The sequence below is a fragment of the Macaca fascicularis genome, chromosome 18 (assembly GCF_037993035.2).
Source record: "Macaca fascicularis isolate 582-1 chromosome 18, T2T-MFA8v1.1".
Classification (NCBI taxonomy): Eukaryota; Metazoa; Chordata; class Mammalia; order Primates; family Cercopithecidae; genus Macaca; species Macaca fascicularis.
In genome coordinates, this window is record NC_088392.1 from 58,753,395 (window position 1) to 58,772,506 (window position 19,112).

General features: G+C 35.3%; 1 protein-coding gene across 2 annotated transcripts in view; it reads left to right on the forward strand.

Annotated features, from left to right (window-relative positions):
* The window catches only part of DSC2 (desmocollin 2), a 37,589-nt gene that overhangs the window by 8,022 nt on the left and 10,455 nt on the right, over positions 1–19,112 (forward strand). For both annotated transcript variants that reach the window (XM_005586976.5, XM_005586975.4), the window contains exons 2-11: positions 1,182–1,266; positions 2,544–2,743; positions 3,708–3,827; positions 5,245–5,400; positions 7,198–7,342; positions 8,266–8,432; positions 11,908–12,042; positions 12,937–13,122; positions 15,324–15,580; positions 15,687–15,829. In XM_005586976.5, the coding sequence (XP_005587033.3) occupies positions 1,182–1,266; positions 2,544–2,743; positions 3,708–3,827; positions 5,245–5,400; positions 7,198–7,342; positions 8,266–8,432; positions 11,908–12,042; positions 12,937–13,122; positions 15,324–15,580; positions 15,687–15,829 (1,594 nt within the window). The remainder of the gene's footprint in view (positions 1–1,181; positions 1,267–2,543; positions 2,744–3,707; positions 3,828–5,244; positions 5,401–7,197; positions 7,343–8,265; positions 8,433–11,907; positions 12,043–12,936; positions 13,123–15,323; positions 15,581–15,686; positions 15,830–19,112) is intronic.

Consider the following 19,112-nt stretch of genomic DNA (forward strand, 5'->3'; position numbering starts at 1 on the left):
CTCCACATCACTTCATGGCAACAAGTTAATGTTTGTCTTTAAACAGTTTGAAACAGTTTGCTGCCTCAGTAAATTTGGTTTTCTTTTTCCTATGGATATACCTGTGCTGCCTTCCTGATAGTTTTCAACACTCTCTCACATAGGCTGTTGTTGGATCGTCACTGTATGCACTGAGCTAATCAGTGAAGTTATTACATCCATTTTACAGTATAGGAAACAAAGCTGAAGAGCATACATAATTCTTTGAGTTTACAAGCTTTTTGCAGGAGGAAGCTAGAACTCAGTATGTTTTTTTATTCTTCCCCTTGATATACTTTTGTCTTGATTTCTTTCTCCAAAATGTTTTTATTTTGATAATTATATAAAGTGATTTATAATTATATAAATCACATATAATTATAGAACTAGAAATACCCTATGACCCAGCCATCCCATTACTGGGTATATACCCAAAGGATTATAAATCATGCTGCTATAAAGACATATGCACACGTATGTTTATTGCAGCACTATTCACAATAACAAAGACTTGGAATCAACCCAAATGTCCATCAGTGACAGACCGGATTAAGAAAATGTGGCACATATACACCATGGAATACTATGCAGCCATAAAAAGGGATGAGTTCGTGTCCTTTGTAGGGACATGGATGCAGCTGGAAACCATCATTCTCAGCAAACTATCGCAGGAACAGAAAACCAAACACCGCATATTCTCACTCATAGGTGGGAATTGAACAATGAGATCACTTGGACATGGGAAGGGGAACATCACACACTGGGGCCTATTGCGGGGAGGGGGCAGGAGGGAGGGATGGCATTGGGAGTTATACCTGAGGTAAATGATGAGTTGATGGGTGCTGACAAGTTGATGGGTGCAGCACACCAACATGGCACAAGTATACATATGTAACAAACCTGCACGTTGTGCACATGTACCCTAGAACTTAAAGTATAATTTAAAAAAAGACTACAAAAAAATAAATTCATGTATTTCTGTTTAATTAAATATTTTAAAATTAATATTTAATTAGTGTAGTCAATCAATTGTAATATAATTAACATTTATATAAGTATTACATGCTTTTTTGTGTATATAATATATAAATTTATAATTTATATAAATGGTATACACATTAAAGGTTTCTTTTTATGCATATTTGATTTTTTTCATTTTTTAGATTTTAATATTTGCCAGTGATGCCTGCAAAAATGTGACATTGTATGTTCCCTCCAAACTAGATGCTGAGAAACTTATTGGTAGAGGTAAGGAAGCCCTAAAATTTGTAATAAATCCTGATTTGCTCTGGTAAATATACACCATGGAATACTATGCAGCCATAAAAAGGAACGAGATCTTGTCCTTTGCAGGGATGTGGATGGAGCTGGAAGCAATGATCCTCAGCAAACTAACACAGGATCAGAAAATCAAACACTGCATGTTCTCACTTATAAGTGGCAGCTGAGCAATGTGAACATGTAGACACAGGGTGGGGAACAACACACACTGGGGCTTGTTTGGGGTTCTGGGAGAGTGAGAGCATCAGGAGAAATAGCTAATGCATGCTGGGTTTAATACCTAGATGATGGGTTCATAGGTGCAGCAAACCAACGTGGCACGTGTTTACCTATGTAACAAACCTGCACATCCTGCACATGTACCCTGGAACTCAAAATAAAATAAAAACACTCACACACAAAATAAACCCTGATTCACTGTGATATTTTAAAATTAGTGTAATTTTTAGAATGATAACTCCGCTGGAACTAGTAGATAAAACTAACGTAGTATATTATCATTTGTAATACATGTGGTGTCATTCTAATGAAAGGAATATTGTTATTTTTGGAAAACATGATTATACGAAGTTGATAAAAATATTTCACTTGAGTAATAATTATTAACATTTACATTAGAGGAAAGATAAAGACATTTAACATGCCTCTAAAAAATTGGCAAATAGTATTGAAAATATTTTTTTTAGTTTAAAGGTACTGTTTTTGGATTTTTATTCTTAAAGATTTCACTCTGTATTGTACTTACTTTCACATATTATTTTTTATCAATTAAATTATTTCACATAACTGTGAGAAAAGATCAAACCAATGATAGCATAAAATGTGATGACTGCTTGGCAATAGATGTAAAGAATTTAGTAATAGTTCCGTTTAGTAAATGCAGATTTTAGCTGCCAGATTCTGTGTAACTTCAGGTGTACTTAGGTATTACTCTATGGCTGATTTCTGTTGATAAAGAAAACACTTTTTTGGTTTTGATTTAAATATTCAAACACTGGACTTCACATATGTTTACTTCAGAGCAAATGTCTCTTCTTTAAGAGAATGTTAAGTAGGTATTAGAAGTGATGTACGTGTTTAAGCACAACTTAATACACCATACAGTTTTATGTGTCCTTGCAAAAATTTACAAGTGCCAGTATAATTAATTTTAAGTTTTTGGCTCTCCCCACATGCATACATTACTGTTAAAACTATATCCTATGTTTTACTTTAAAAATGATTGCTGTGCATATTTTCTACAGTTAACCTGAAAGAGTGCTTTACAGCTGCAAATCAAATTCATTCAAGTGATCCTGACTTCCAAATTTTGGAAGATGGTTCAGTCTATACAACAAATTCTATTCTATTGTCCTCGGAGAAGAGAAGTTTTACCATATTACTTTCCAACACTGAGAACCAAGAAAAGAAGAAAATATTTGTCTTTTTGGAGCATCAAACAAAGGTATACAAGGCTACATAAATGAAGAAATGATGTCTTTTCTTCAGACATAATTGACATTGCCAGGGAAGATATGAAATCAGAAAGGATATGGTATAGTTTGGCTTCAAAAAGAATGAAAACCATGAGTCAGCTTCACGGTGTTTAAAAGGAAAAGGGCTGTGCAACATGGTTCATTCGGGTTGTCATTCCTTTTCTTTTGGGACATAAAATGAGAAATTGGGATAAGGTACAGCATGGGAATGTGAGATTAGACACAAAGCGCATTTTTTTTTTTTTTTGAGCTTTACCGTAGAATGGATTTCTAACAACAAGTTTTGAAACTCTGGATAAAGAAAAGAAAAGATTTTCTTTTTTTTTTGCATTCATTTTAGCATAACCTGTGGTCTTAAAACATGATGATTATTTTAGGAGGAGGTTTGGACCACATGCATGCTATTGTGTTGTGACACCCAAGATCAAAATAATTTTTATTCAACCATTAGCCATTCCTCACTGCAGCAGTTTGAGAGTTGTCACCGTGTTTCTCTCCTCATTCTGACACAGATCTCTCTGTTGGTTCCCTGGCTCTGCCTAGTTGCTGGTGAGTGGAAGTTGCTTGTGCTAAATTTAGAAGGGCGCATACACACTTATTTTCTTTGCATATCTCTCTCCCCTGTTTTTGCATGGCATTGTGGCAACAGTAATTTTTTTTTCAGTTTTGCTTCTAGGCTTCCAGTTCCATCTCTCTTTCTTCCATATTTCCACCAAATCATTTTCCCAAGAGGATTGTTGTGATAACAGTTAGGACAGTTACTTCTTCATTATCTTTTTGCAGTGTTGATGTTTAGTTTGGTTTTCAAACACTCCCACGGTCTCACCCCTCCCCAGCTAATCCTCATGAGAGGAGAAAGATGTGTCATTGTTTAATGTTTGAGAATAAAGTAGTCATTGACTTTATTATTTTTTTCCTGTCTTATGAATTGAGGTCCTAAAGAAAAGACAAACTAAAGAAACAGTTCTAAGGCGCGCCAAGAGAAGATGGGCTCCCATTCCTTGTTCGATGCTAGAAAACTCCTTGGGTCCTTTTCCACTTTTCCTTCAACAGGTACAGTTTTCTTTCTTTCTGCTGTGGAAGTCTATAGTTTCCATCACTTACCATTATGACACTGAGTATGAAGTTATTTTTAATAGTTGTGTATAAATATATGAGTGAATGAGTACGTGTATAATATGTTTCCATACAAGGGTATAAATATATCTCTTTATACTTGCATATACTTTTGTTCAGCTTGCAAAGGCCATCATAAAACTGTAGCGCTCAAACACATGGTTCCTTAATGAATTATCATATCAGCAAGGGTATCGCCAAGCCTAGGAATAGCCTAGAAAACCCAAAACTCTCTTTCATAATAAAGGAGAAAATTGGATGAAAGTCCAAATGCCACGAAGGAGGAAGACACATAGGCCCTTCTATCTTTCTATTTCTTGTTCTTGAATCTACATCTGAAATCACACTGGATCCACATTTCTTTCTTTCTCTCTCTCTCTTTTTTTTTGTAGTGATGAGATCTCACTATATTGCTTAGGCTGGTTTTGAACTTCTAGGCTGAAATGATTCTCCCATCTCAACCTCCCAAAATGCTAGGATTACAGGCATGAGCTAAGCATGCCTGGCTCTTTTTCTCTGTCTTTTTAAAATTTTCAGTAGAAACTCCAGCAAGCCTTCTTATCTTCTTCCACTACTAGTGGCTACTACATTCAGTCTATGACTTTGGTTTATTTTCCCTCAGTTCTTGACATAGCAAGGGAGAATCCTTTTTATACCCCACCAACAAGTTTAATACAGCTGAGAGAAGAGCATATTAAAATTGAGAAATCTTTAGAAAACAGTTGTGTCTGTTATCCTGATATAAAGATAGTCAGGATGTTACTGAGTGGATGAACACAGCTTGGAGGAAATTTGCTTTTTGAATCAAAGATCAGAATATTACACATTCCAAAATATTATTCCATTTCTATTCTCACTCATATTTTTTTTTCCACTCAGTTCCTATAAGGAAGATGTTGGCAAAGAACAAAAAACTCATTAAGGAAATTATTGTCCACATTTTTGCCCTGCAGACAGTACACTTTAAACTCTATTCTTAAATGTTACGTTACATATAATAAAAACTCAGTTTTTTAAAACATTGACAACAGAATAATTTTCCATGCTCAGAATACTTTGCTTTCTAAGACAGGAAAAGTCTCAAGTGTTTTTTCCATGTATAGACACCATCTATCCTGTCAAATATTCCCTTAGTTATTCTGGAGAACTAAGATGCACTACATTATTTTACTCATGCCTTGCTCTTAAAATTTCTCAATTGGACTTTCTTATTCTGTTTTTTTTATATATATACATAATAATAATAAGGGCAATTATTTAAACTAATAAAATGGCAATGAGATTTCATAAATATATAGATGAAAGTTCTGCTGAAGTAAAGATTTGTCTCATGTATATATTATCTACTTTCTAGGTTCAATCTGACACAGCCCAAAACTATACCATATACTATTCCATAAGAGGTCCTGGAGTTGACCAAGAACCTCGGAATTTATTTTATGTGGAGAGAGACACCGGAAACTTGTATTGTACTCGTGCTGTAGATCGTGAGCAGTATGAATCTTTTGAGGTAAAGTCTACAATGTGTGTACTGTATTTTTTTTTTTTTTTTTTGAGACGGAGTCTTGTTCTGTCCCCCAGGCTGGAATGCAGTGGCGCGATCTCAGCTTATTGCAAGCTCCGCCTCCTGGGTTCACGCCATTCTCCTGCCTCAGCCTCCCGAATGGCTGGGACTACAGGCCCCCGCGTGTGTCCTGTATTAGTAATGATGATGCTTGGCCATTTTATCTCTCATTTGCAATTCATTTAACCTTTTCTGTTTTCTGAGTTTATCACCAGTGCTCTGGCTACTCCCTAATAGCACAGAATTGACTTGAAACAAAAAATATTTTTATGGAATAAATAATATTACATTCCATTAGATTGTTCCTGGTATTATGGTTTTACTATTTATTTTTTCCCCCACAAAAGTACCACTTTGAAGAACAGTTTTTTTTTTTTTTTTTTTTGAGACAGAGTCTGCCTTAGTCACCCAGGCTGAAGTGCAGTGGTGTAATCTCTGCTCACTGCAGTCTCTGGCTCCTGGGTTCAAGTGATCCTCCCACCTTAGCCTCCTGAGTAGCTGGGATCACAGGCATGCGCCATGATGCCCAGCTAACTTTTTGTATTTTTAGTAGAGATGGGGTTTCACCATGTTGGCCAGGCTGGTCTCAAACTCTTGACCTCAGGTGATCTGCCCATGTCGGCCTCCCAAAATGCTGGGGTTACAGGCCTGAGCCACCATGCCCAGCCAAGAACAGTTACTTAGTTGGCACACAAAAATCTGTGAACCTCTTTATAGTATGGAGATACCATAGGAGGTAAATGAGGTTCAGTCATTAAGTAAACCTCAGTACCTTGGCAAAGGGAGAACGTTAGTTTATGGGGAGCAGGTAGGGAGTGTGACAGTGCTTACCTAAGCTTACTCAGTCCTTTAATCATCTGGTTAACTTCCTTTGCTGGAAAGCGAGTTAATATGAAAGAATTTAACCTAATGCTGGTTTGATTTCCCAACAGGACTTGGTCATTTTGCTTAAGTTGGTTTTAATTATTTTATTTCTATTTTGGATGAATTAATTATTCATTAGAAGAACAAATCAATCAAATAAGATAGGCAAACTTTGAATAAAGTATTTAGGTTTAGAATTGCCATGGCCTGGCCTTCTAAGTACCTAGGATGTTCTGGCCTTTTTATGATAGCTGTTATGAGAAAATCGGTATTGAAATTCATATTGTAAAAACAAAAAAATTAAACTGTATTCCACCACAATTTACCACCATTCATTTGCTTCATTTCTGATTCACACTTTTTAAATTAAAAATTCTTTTGAAAAGACCTACCCAAATGTAACCATTGATATGCCTACAGTCCTCATTAGTTGAAAATAGGATAATATCCCCGTTAACTATACCTGGAGAATTTGTAATCCTACAGGATCCCAAGTTCAGAAGGATCCAGAAAGTTGTATTTGAAATCCATGCACCTGAACCTTTCAAACAAATCAAAACAAAAAAGTCTTCAAGGCTGTTTGGGAAAATAACAGTAAAAATTGTTACACTCATGAACAACAGCATAGCAATAATGAAGAAACTAAAATTATCTTTGATAAATTTAAACAGGTAAATTTAAACATAAAATGCTATATTAAATCATGAAATTAGGCACCTCTTTGGCATTAAAATTATATCCATATCCCAAAACAATAACAAATGGTGAGACTCACACTGTAATTCTGAACAGTCTCCAAATTAAAGCCAAAGTGAATTTGAAGCATACCTCATTTTAAAGATTATTTTCATTTTTCTCCTTATTTTACTCTTTTCACAGATAATTGCCTTTGCAACAACTCCAGATGGGTATACGCCAGAACTTCCATTGCCTCTAATAATCAAAATAGAGGATGAAAATGATAACTACCCAATTTTTACAGAAGAAACTTATACTTTTACAATTTTTGAAAATTGCAGAGTGGGTGAGTACCTCCTTGATCAATATATGGCAAATTAACTGTGTTTCAGTTCATACATTTAGTTTCACTATGTCCATTGGGAAGCAGCATATCCCGCGGCAAGAATAATGGACTCTGGGTGGAATTTTACTCTGCGTTTCACTAGCTGTGTGACCCTGGGCAAATTTCCTAATCTTGGCAAGTCTAATTTCTTCATCTGTAAAATGGGTTATCAGTATGCCAGATTGTTAAGAAGATTAAGTGAAGCTCAATACACAGCGAATGCCAAGCACAGTGTCTATCAAATAGGAGTTAATAAATGTTACGCTGTTGTCCTATGGAAGGATGGATGTAAGAGAACACAGCCCAAAAAGAATAAGTCTTTCACTAATTGGAGATGTAGTCTTAAAGATATGTATGGATGTTCTCTAGGATTAAATGATTGCCAGTATTCTGGGCGTGATTATTAAAGTCACTGAGAATAATACAAGCATTTTCTCAGTCCTGTGAAAATGGTCTGTTTTAGCTAAAAGTCAGAATGCAGTTTTGGAGATTTTCTCTAGAAAGGTCTAAGTGAACCATGCAGTTTTAGAGAAAACTGACTCCTATGATCAATCTATGCACAGGCTTACAAACAGAGAAAGGTTATAGAATAATCAGAATTGTTTAGTCTGAAAATATGTGGAGGGATAGTACCAACATTTATAAAATCATACATTAAATACAGTAAATATGAATATGATCACCCAATTCGAAAATGCTAGTATGCCAGAATATTTGAAAGGAAGTGATACTGTATGGAGAGGTCTGTACATTTATAAAAGCGATGACTTTGCTATGTAATAATGTGGTCCAGAGCTTTTTTGAGGTGGGTGAAGAGGAATGAAATAAAGGGATCATAGAACATGCGAATGTTTTGGAGATTAAAAAGGACTTTTCTTCTGTAGGCACTACTGTGGGACAAGTGTGTGCAACTGACAGAGATGAGCCTGACACGATGCATACACGCCTGAAGTACTCCATCATTGGGCAGGTGCCACCATCACCCACCCTATTTTCTATGCATCCAACTACAGGTGTGATCACCACAACATCATCTCAGCTAGACAGAGAGGTAACGTAAACATTAATAAAACCTGATTATGACGTGGCTGTTCAATAGTACCTGTATAACTCCTGTAGATGTGTTTTTGAAAAGTGTGTTGTGAATCTTGTTTTAGAAACATTATTATTTTATGTATGTTAATAGAGATCACTAAATAACCTTGGAGTATGCTGGTTTTGAACTGCTAATTCATTCTTTTCTGAATTGTATGTTTCATACAATCAAATTTCCTAATATAAACGTATTTACAGTATTAAAACAAAATGTCAAATATGAAAAGTGAACCTTTTAAATATATGCAGAAATTTGTTATCATCTTTTCAACAATCTCATCTACATTCTACCACTTACATGGATGAAAAGACAGTTTATGTCTCTCTAATCTCTGGTTTCCCATTTTCAATCAACTGCTAGAAATCTTGATTTGATGTCTGACGGGTACCTAAGATGTAATAAATCTAAAATTTAACTTGTCTTCTTTCTTCTAAACATATCTTCCTTTCTATGTTTTCTAGTTAAAAAGACATTTATATATTCTTTCTCTATTAATCATTTTCTATTGTCACCTTGGAGTCATGGTCTCCAAATTGTATTTGATGTCTCTTGGCCCACCTGAATCACATCACTTCCCAAAGCATATTTTTACCTCCTAGATTGTTTTATATCTATATTCTGTCTCTTTCTACTGCAATACCCTAGCTTGGTAATTCATTCACTTAGTTATTCAACTATTACCTCCTCCATGAAGTATTATTCATCTAAATTCTTATAGCAATTTCTGTATCCTTATTTACTATATTTATAATCCTTAATCTTAAGATACAGTAATAGATGTTTATCAGGTATTTTATTTGATTCTTAAATCTTAAATCTTCAGATTAATTTTCTCTTCCTTCCTCTATCCCTCATGGATTAGGGTAGTGGTTCTCAAAAGCTTTAATCTCAAGATCCCTTAACAATGTTAAATATTGTTGAAAATCCCAAAGATCTTTTATTTATCTAGTTGTATTTATCTATATTACCTCATTAATGTTTAAAACTAAGGAAAGTTTAAATTATACATTAATTTAAATATTAAAAATAATAAATTAATTACATGTTAACAGTTAAAATTCTTATAACAGTAAAAATTGTTACACTTATTTTTCTTTTTGTACTTACAAAATAAGTACATTTCCCAAAATAGTACAATTTAGTGGGAAGAGTGACATCGTTATGCATTTTCCCAAATGTTTTTAATATTTTGTTGAAGACAGGTGGATTCTCATATCTCCTTCTGCATTTAGTCTGTTACAATGTGTAGTTTTAGCTGAAGCATACATAAAGGCAATCTGACATGATATAAAGTTAGAAAAGAGAGGAGTATTTTAATGATAATTACAGATCATTGTGGATATTATTCTTTGATACTATATGAAAACTTGACAAGGAGTAGCTAGATTCCCAAATGTTTTTGGTAATGTGGACTCTGAAGCCTCACCAATGGCCTTTTGTACTTTATTACATTAAAATCCATTGCTCTATCTTACGCTGTGAGCTACCATTTTACCAATATATCATTCTATATTGTGCATTGGTCATTTGGAAAATATTGGTTCATTAAGTAATGCAGAGCTTCCAAATATTGACACATTCCATTAAATAATATCAAAAAGATCACCTCTTTAATTCCATTGATATCACATTGGTTGATAAAGGTTTTCAAGATTCTCATTTTTGTTTGAAAACTCCAATTTATCATTGGCAACAAATAGTTGTTTTCCCTGAAGTGACAGATTAACTTTATGTTTTACAAAATGCCTTCATAAAACTATAGTCTGAATAGCCATAGATGTCTATGTGAAAACAGTGTTCTATGCGGGCGGGAGGGGGCGGGGGAAACAACTCAACAGCTTGTTCAGCTCCCAAACCAAACAACCACAGAAGTGCTTTTCTTTGAATAGATTCTTCTGAAAGAATCAGTTGAAAACACTTGTCCAATGAAGGAGTTTACCCAGTGGTGCTCTCTAGTAACTTTTTGATTACAGTTTTCTTCAGTTGCCTACAACCTTTTAGTCCCTTTAAACATCAGAATTTCTCTTCCACCTGAAGATAGCACAAGTTAATACTTAGGGTATCAAACTTCATTTCCTTGTTTCATTAGCCAGTTAATTATTTCTAATAAATTTTAGTTCACTAAAAACAAAATATGCATTCCTTCTTGAAAGTACAGTAGCATGATGTTTTAAAATTTTTCAGTTGAAATAAGGCCATTATTTTTCAAGTCTACACGTGTGATTGGTTATGAGGGAGGAGTAAATTTGGAAAATTACGTGTGTAAAAAGCAGGAAGATCAAGAGAAAATTTGGTTTTATTTTAGATAATGCCTGAGGAAAAGAAAGTTTCAGAGGTGATGGAATTAAGTGAGGAATCTTTGTAAGAGAAGGCTGAACATTCTAGGTAGAAGGTGAGGATAGATTTTAACATACTATTTTGTCTTATGAAAAGAGATAAACTAGGTGGGAAAGGTAAGCATTACCATCTTATAGAAGAAAAAACCTAGACAAAGTGAATTTTCCAATTGCCCAAGATTGTGTCTCTTATTTTTGGAGTTGGAAATAGAACCCAAGTCTCCTAATGCTCAGTCCGGAAAGAATTATTACTGTATTGTTTTTAATCCTCCCATATCTCAATCACTTATGATAAATGAAAGTTATAAGGAGAAACACTTTAAAATATTTAAATGCTTTAGATGTTTAAAAACATTTTTTAAGGTAGTGATGAGTTTTCAACAGTATCTGATAAATTGAAAGCCTTAAGAGCCAGATTCTGTTTTCCACAGAAAGAAAAAACTACATAGCCCCAGAACTTTATGTTCATATCAATTTAAATGATCTCTTAATAAATGTAACATAAACCCTTAAAATCTATATTTTTTGCAGGAAGAAATTTCATTTTATTGTTTTATTAAAAGACCATTATAAGAGTCATTGCTATCTATATTTTTGAACATAAGGATGTACTTTGGCTATGAGAGAAAGGTTTTGATTAATTACCAGGCAGTTTTAAATGCACTTATGGCAAAATAGCTCTTCTTTTTCTGTTGAATAAAGACAAAACCAACTGATTCTATATTCTGTAAGTTAATAGCACTAGAAATTTGAGAAACTATTCAATTTTCATAAGTTGATTAAAAATTCCTAATGTAATTCTCCTGCCTCACTTGAACCCAGGAGGCAGAGGTTGCAGTGAGCCAAGATCGCACTACTGCACTCCAGCCTGTGCAACAGAGTGAGACTTCGTCTCAGAAAAAAAAAAAAAAGAGAGAGAGAAAAGAAAAGAAAAATTACTAGTGAGAGAAAATTCTTCTAATACATGAATGCTGTGAAATGTAATAATGTACTTCTTAAATTCTTAGTGCAAAAAAATTACGGAGTGTAAAGTAAGATTTCAATTATAATGTTGGTGCTTTCACCTAATAATTAAATTCTTTTTTTGTTTTCAGTTAATTGACAAATACCAGTTGAAAATAAAAGTACAAGACATGGACGGTCAATATTTTGGTCTACAGACAACTTCAACTTGTATCATTAATATTGATGATGTAAATGACCACTTGCCAACATTTACTCGTACTTCTGTAAGTGTATGATATTAATTAAAGAAAAATGTATAGACCAGTTTTAATTGTCTAATATGCACATCTCTGGCCTGGCGCAGTGGCTCACGCCTGTAATCCCAGCACTTTGGGAGGCCAAGGCAGGTGGATCACCTGAGGTCAGGAGTTTGAGACCAGCCTAGCCAACATGGTGAAATCCTCTCTCTACAGAAAATACAAAAATTAGCTGGGTATGGTGACAGGCACCTGTAATCCCAGCTACTCTGGAGGCTGAGGCTGGAGAATCGCCGGAACATGGAAGGCGGAGGTTGCAGTGAGCTGAGATTGGGCCATTGCACTCCGGCCTGGGTGACACAGTGAGGCTCCATCTCAAAAAAAAAAAAAAAAAGAAAAAAAAAAAAGAAAGGCCGGGCGCGGTGGCTCAAGCCTGTAATCCCAGAACTTTGGGAGGCCGAGACGGGCGGATCACGAGGTCAGGAGATCGAGACCATCCTGGCTAACACGGTGAAACCCCGTCTCTACTAAGAAATACAAAAAAAAACTAGCCGGGCGAGGTGGCAGGCGCCTGTAGTCCCAGCTACTTGGGAGGCTGAGGCCGGAGAATGGCGTGAACCCGGGAGGCGGAGCTTGCAGTGAGCTGAGATCTGGCCACTGCACTCCAGCCTGGGCTACAGAGTGAGACTCCGTCTCAAAAAAAAAAAAAGAAAAAGAAAAAGAAAAAAAATGCACATCCCCATCCACCCCTCGTGATTTCAAATGAAGTACCCCAATGACATTAAAAGTTGTATAGTGCTAGGGTTTTTAATCATGTAAACATAGTACTTTGGAAATTAGAAGAATAGGATTTACTTCACATGGTGTTCTATTTTTGTGAGAGTTACTAATGAAATTTTTTGTTTGCTTTTATTATTTTAGTATGTGGCATCAGTGGAAGAAAATACAGTTGATGTGGAAATTTTACGAGTTACTGTTGAGGATAAGGACTTAGTGAATACTGCTAATTGGAGAGCTAATTATACCATTTTAAAGGGCAATGAAAATGGAAATTTTAAAATTGTAACAGATGCCAAAACCAATGAAGGAATTCTCTGTGTAGTTAAGGTAAGAATAAATTAGAACATTATTTGTAGTTTATAATATTATAGAATAGCATACTAGAATTTAATGGAAAGAAAGGAATTCTGATAAATGTAGGAATAAAATAGATATATAAGTAAATGTAAATGCTCTGTTCTTCATATATAATGGAAAGAATATATTAGTTTTTGATAATCTTTTGTTCAGGCATGATTTTTTTTAAAAGTCCATATAATACAATATCTATTTTGTAACTAATATCTTTAAACAGTTCAAAAACTAGCACAGCTTTGATGCCACTGGGACAGTTCCGGACTTTTCCTAGCCCAGTTTTTCTGTGTTTGGGCCAAGGAGGCTTCACTTACTTACTGAATTTCCCAAACGAAGAGTTATTCTTGGTCAGCCCCATGGAGAGGTTATTCGTAGGTTTGTTCATCATGTTCAGTATATGTTACATCCTTAGCATACAGGTTCAGAATGAAAATCCTCAATCATTCAAAGATGAAAACACTTCTAAAACTTCTTTCTAATACTATTCCAGGAGCCAGAGTTAGTGCATAAAGCAATCTGAGCTCCTTTGGCCTTGGACAAATTTATAGACTTATTTCTGCTGCATCTTTAACTAGAACATGGTTTTACAGTGGGTCTATGCCATTTTCCTTTTGTATATATTCACAAGGAGCATGGATTAAAAAATGATGAATCCATTTTCCTTACAATGATGAAAATCAGCTGATGTTTTTATATTATTTTCTCTATTTTAAAATAGCAAAGAAATTTCTTTTAAATCTTGCCTCTTTCTTCACCTAACCCCTCCTCCAATCCTTGGTATTCTCAGAAGGAAATTTATCTGTGTGAAGTCCAAGACCTGAAAAAATTTCTGTCTTCTGGGACATGGTTTCACTAATTCTCATTACAACTACGTATCAGGCAAGATAAAATAAAACCTTTTATTAAATGTGTTCCTGTCTTTAAGACAGGAACTGGAATGGAAGACACACATAAAAAAAGAAAATATGATGCCCATAAGCTTTGTATTTTCTTGTCTCTCTCCTCTTAAAAACATTTTTTAAAAATTTACCCATTTTTTTCTCTTCCTCAAACCAGGTACAAATAATTTTATTCATCTTAGGAGGGTAGGACAAGCTGTCCTAAAATTTATGGTGTAGCAAATAACTATTGGTTATAATATGAATCCCCTAAAGAAGTATCTTATGTATTAACATCCAGGAACCCTCATTAAATACTCTCTGAAATGCCAGGCGTGGTGGCTCATGCCTGTAATCCCAGTACTCTGGGAGACCGAGGTGGGTGGATCACGAGGTCAGGAGATTGAGACCATCCTGGCTAACATGATGAAACCCTGTCTCTACTAAAGATACAAAAAATTAGCTGGGTGTGGTGGTGGGCGCCTGTAATCCCAGCTACTCGGAAGGCTGAGGCAGGAGAATGGCGTGAACCCGGGAGGCAGTGCTTGCAGTGAGCCAAGATGGCGCCACTGCACTCCAGCCTGGGAGACAGAGCTAGACTCCGTCTCAAAAAAAAAAAAAAATACTCTCTGAAATCTTCATCAATACCTGTTATACTACTTATCTTAAATTTGCCATTGAAGAACAATTTTCTGTCCTTTTTTTTTGCCAGCTTTACCCAAGTACTGAATCAGTGGGAGGACTCCTCTCTTTCCACTGCCACTGGATTTCTGGGTGTATTAGTCTGTTCTCATATTGTTATAAAGAACTACCTGAGACTGGATAGTTTATAAGGAAAACAGGTTTAATTGACTCACCGTTCCACAGGCTGTATAGGAGGCATGGCTAGGTAGGCCTCAGGAAACTTATAGTCATGGCAGAAGGCAAAGGGGAAGCAAGCACATCTTCACATGGCAACAGGAGAGAGATAACAAAGGGGAATGTGCTACACACTTTTGAACAAACAGATCATGTGAGAACTCACTCACTATCATGAGAACAGCTATGGGGAAATCGACTGCCGTGATCCAGTCACCTTCCATCAGGTCCCTCCCCCAACATTGGGAATTACAATTCGATATGAGATGTGGGTGGGGACACAGAGTCAAACCATATCACTGGATATGTGTTTCATATTCTCGTGGTTATTCCCAACACAGCACTTACATATTTCCAAATGTAACATTATATATACTCGTTAGCATTGCCAAATATTAAATGAGTTCATCTGATTTTTCAATACATTTGCTTTTGTAGCCATTGAATTATGAAGAAAAGCAACAGGTGATCCTGCAAATTGGTGTAGTTAATGAAGCTCCATTTTCCAGAGAGGCTAGTTCAAGATCAGCCATGAGCACAGCAACAGTTACTGTTAATGTACGGGATCAGGATGAGGGCCCTGAGTGTAACCCTCCAATACAGACTGTTCGCATGAGTGAAAATGCAGCAGTGGGAACAACAAGCAATGGATATAAAGCATATGACCCAGAAACAAGAAGTAGCAGTGGCATAAGGTACTTACCATTCTATTTGAGTTTTAAAATTTATAGCTTATTTTGTTACATTGTTATAATTTAGCATATGATAAATTTTATTATTTTAATTCATCATTACCAACAGGTATAAGAAATTAACTGATCCAACAGGGTGGGTCACCATTGATGAAAATACAGGATCAATCAGAGTTTTCAGAAGCCTGGATAGAGAGGCAGAGACCATCAGAAATGGCATATATAATATTACAGTCCTTGCATCAGACCAAGGTAAGAATTTGTCTTTAAGCCAGCTACATACTTCCTCAGCTACATACATCTTCAGTGTTTAAGCCAACAGTATACATTTTAAAGCTGGGTACATGCATTCAGTTTTCATATCTCTCACTGAGTAAGAAGTTTACTATAATTTGTTAACTCATGTCTGCTTTCTAATAGCCTTCTCAATTTTAGATGTAATTATAAAATAATTTACTCATAGAAAACTTGAGACCATAATTTATTAAAGTTAAAATTATTAAAAATTGAGAAAATTATTTTAGTAAAACTTGTTTCTGCCAGGTGTGGTGGCACACACCTGTAATCCCAGCACTTTGGGAGGCCAAGGCTGGGGATCACTTGAGGTCAGGAGTTCGAGACCAGCCTGGCCAACATGGTGAAATTCTGTCTCTACCAAAAATACTAAAAATTATCTGAGTGTGGTGGCACACACCTGTAATCCCAGCTACTTGGGAGGCTGAGGCAGGAGAATCACTTGAACCCGGGAGGTGGAGGTTGCAGTGAGCCAAGATCACGCCACTGCACTCCAGCCTGTACGACAGAGTGAGACTCTGTCTCCAAAAAAAAAAAAAAATTGTTTCAATGTATCTACTTATTTTGCTTAAAGTGTTCACTTTGGTAGGAAAGTTCATTACAGGGAGAACATACTTACATAGTACAGTCCTGGAAAATAGCTATAACTTTTTACAGAAAGTTGACAATTTACTTGGGGGTTAGAATTCTGATTAAAGACATTATATTAAAACAATTCATGGTATATTTATGATCATGGTAAATAAATAGCATATTATAAAATTAGAGAGACAAACACTATGAATTCATATAATCATATAAAATGTAAAATTATGTTCTGTGCATTCTATAAAATTGAGAGAAATATGAGTATGATGATTATATATGAGATGCGTTTGGTGCATAAAATATAATTTCTATAACATGAATTTGGACTTCGTGTCTTTGTAAAATAAATATGCAAACTATAACAAACATAAGTTATTATACTATAACTTGCAAAATTAGAATTTAGAAGTGATTTTGGAAGATGATTTACGTATTCCAGTTCTCTGTAAATTAATGAGAAATGACTCAGTTTGCTAAATTGCTAAAGTTGTAATCATTATTGATTTATCTTTAACTAGTTAAAGACTGTCCTCAGATTCTCATGTCTTTTTGCCAAGAAATACTTGTTGGTCAAAGGCAAATGAAAAGAAAAACAAAATAACATGAAACTCAAATCCATTATTTTTTTAACGGCACTTGGGAAATAGTTTATTGACAGTTGAGATAAAAATTGCTGTCTGAAATTAGAAATTTTGCCTATAATTTTATTCTACCTTCTCCTCTGTTGCAGAGGAGTTCAAATGATTGAGAAATCAAGTATTTGTTAGGGAATTGAGATGGGGCACTGCTCATCATCACTGTGATATAGAATAAATGTGTAATGAGGCTGTTGCCCTCCATCTCTTTTGAGGAGGGTGGGCGTCACTGTGTTACTGTCTGTGAGGGAATTGTGAATCAGTAATTCCACATCTTTTTACTTTGCAAATGGAATGAACTGAGATCATACAAAAGTGTGTCATTTTTTGAAAAACCCTTTTTCTAAAATCTATACTGGCTAATTTCATTTGGGTTCTCCCTGCCACTCCCTAATGGAAACCTCTCCTCATGGATACTGCTCTCTTGGGCTGGTGCTCACTTCCTGCCCTCCTACATCTCCACAGCAATTGCTTCCTCTTTTTAAAACTCTCTCAAGGCTTCCATGTCTAAACTTGCCCACACGTTCCTGCATGCTTTCTGGTCTTAACTGCCTTCCCCTCTCCTAAACATATATATTTCTTAAGCTTTAAATTCAATTTATCTTTTCTTCTTAACTTCTTAATCTAAATTCTGTTGGCAGTTTCACCCAGGAATCACCTTTATCTAGTTGAGCTTGAGATTAATGTTTCTATTGTATTATTCCAGCTGTTAGAATACGGTTACTTGCAACTGTTTTAAAACATTTGACCGAAGAGTGTCATGCACATAAAGTGTGAAACCATGGATAGTGCATCTCATGTGACTTCATATTTGGAATTAGCATTTGCCCATATAGAATTATGTTAGTACTAGAAGATGAGCATTTTATGCTGACATTCCAACGAATAAAACAGTATGTAACTCATCAACAGACGAAAAACAGCTATGAAATAGTGGATTAGATATCTGAGGTCTTAAATGTTCTTCTATGTCAGTATTAATCACAATGTGCAAAAAAAAAAAATTGGAGTTTAATCAGTGAGCAGCTGTAAACATCTGCTGGAAGGAAATTGAAGCATTTATCCCAGTTGTAGAAGAGCAAGCACTATAGACTTCAATTTTTACAGATAGCACAATTAACCAGTTTCAATAGGTAAGGCATGTGCTCTCCACTGTGTGTGTGGACTCAAAGGGAAAGAAATGTTCAGGACAACCAGCAGTCCCAATTTTCAGAGAGAGCAAGGTAGCACCACATAACATGAGAACAGGAGAAGCTGAGAGACGAAATTATTCTGCTCTAGTAAATAGAAACATATGCCAGATAGATGAAATATATATCTACCTGCTTCCTTTTCCTAATGTAAATACTCTTTTTTGAAGTTGTCCAAAAATGGAAGGTAGTTGCATTGTTTCCTGCTTCTCATTGTTTTCTCTCCTAGTTCTTTTTTCTTCTTGCTGAAGTACGTCCTTTACTTTTTTTTTTTTTTTTTTTTGCAATTGTGGAATGTGAATTTTAAACGCTCTCAGTTTTGTTGTTCTGAAAAATATTTTAATATTGGCCTCATACTTAAGTGATACTTTGACTTGGTTTAAGATTCTGAGTCAACAGCTTCTTTCCCGTGGCACTGCGCAGCTATTAACCCATTATCTTCTGGCATCTCTTCTTGCTGATGCTTCTTGTTCTGTCAATTAGCGATTGTCCTTTTGTAGGTAATATATTTAGGTAGCTCTTATAGGACCATAAGTTGAGTTCTACAGTGTTAGTACAAAGTGTATGCCGTGGATTTATTTGTATTTGTCTAGTTCTGCAGTCAGAAAACTTTCAATCTGAACAGCCATGTTTTTCTTTAATTTTGGAGTATTCTCAGCTATTCATCTCTTTAAATATTGCTTCTCTGCCATTCTGTCTATTCTCTTTTCTAGAATCCCTGGTAGGTGAATGTTGCTGTTTATTTTCTGCTGGAATTTGAGCTGTAATTTCATTCTTGTTTAATTGGTTACCCCTCTTTATGTCTTTGAAGATTCTAAACATACCTGT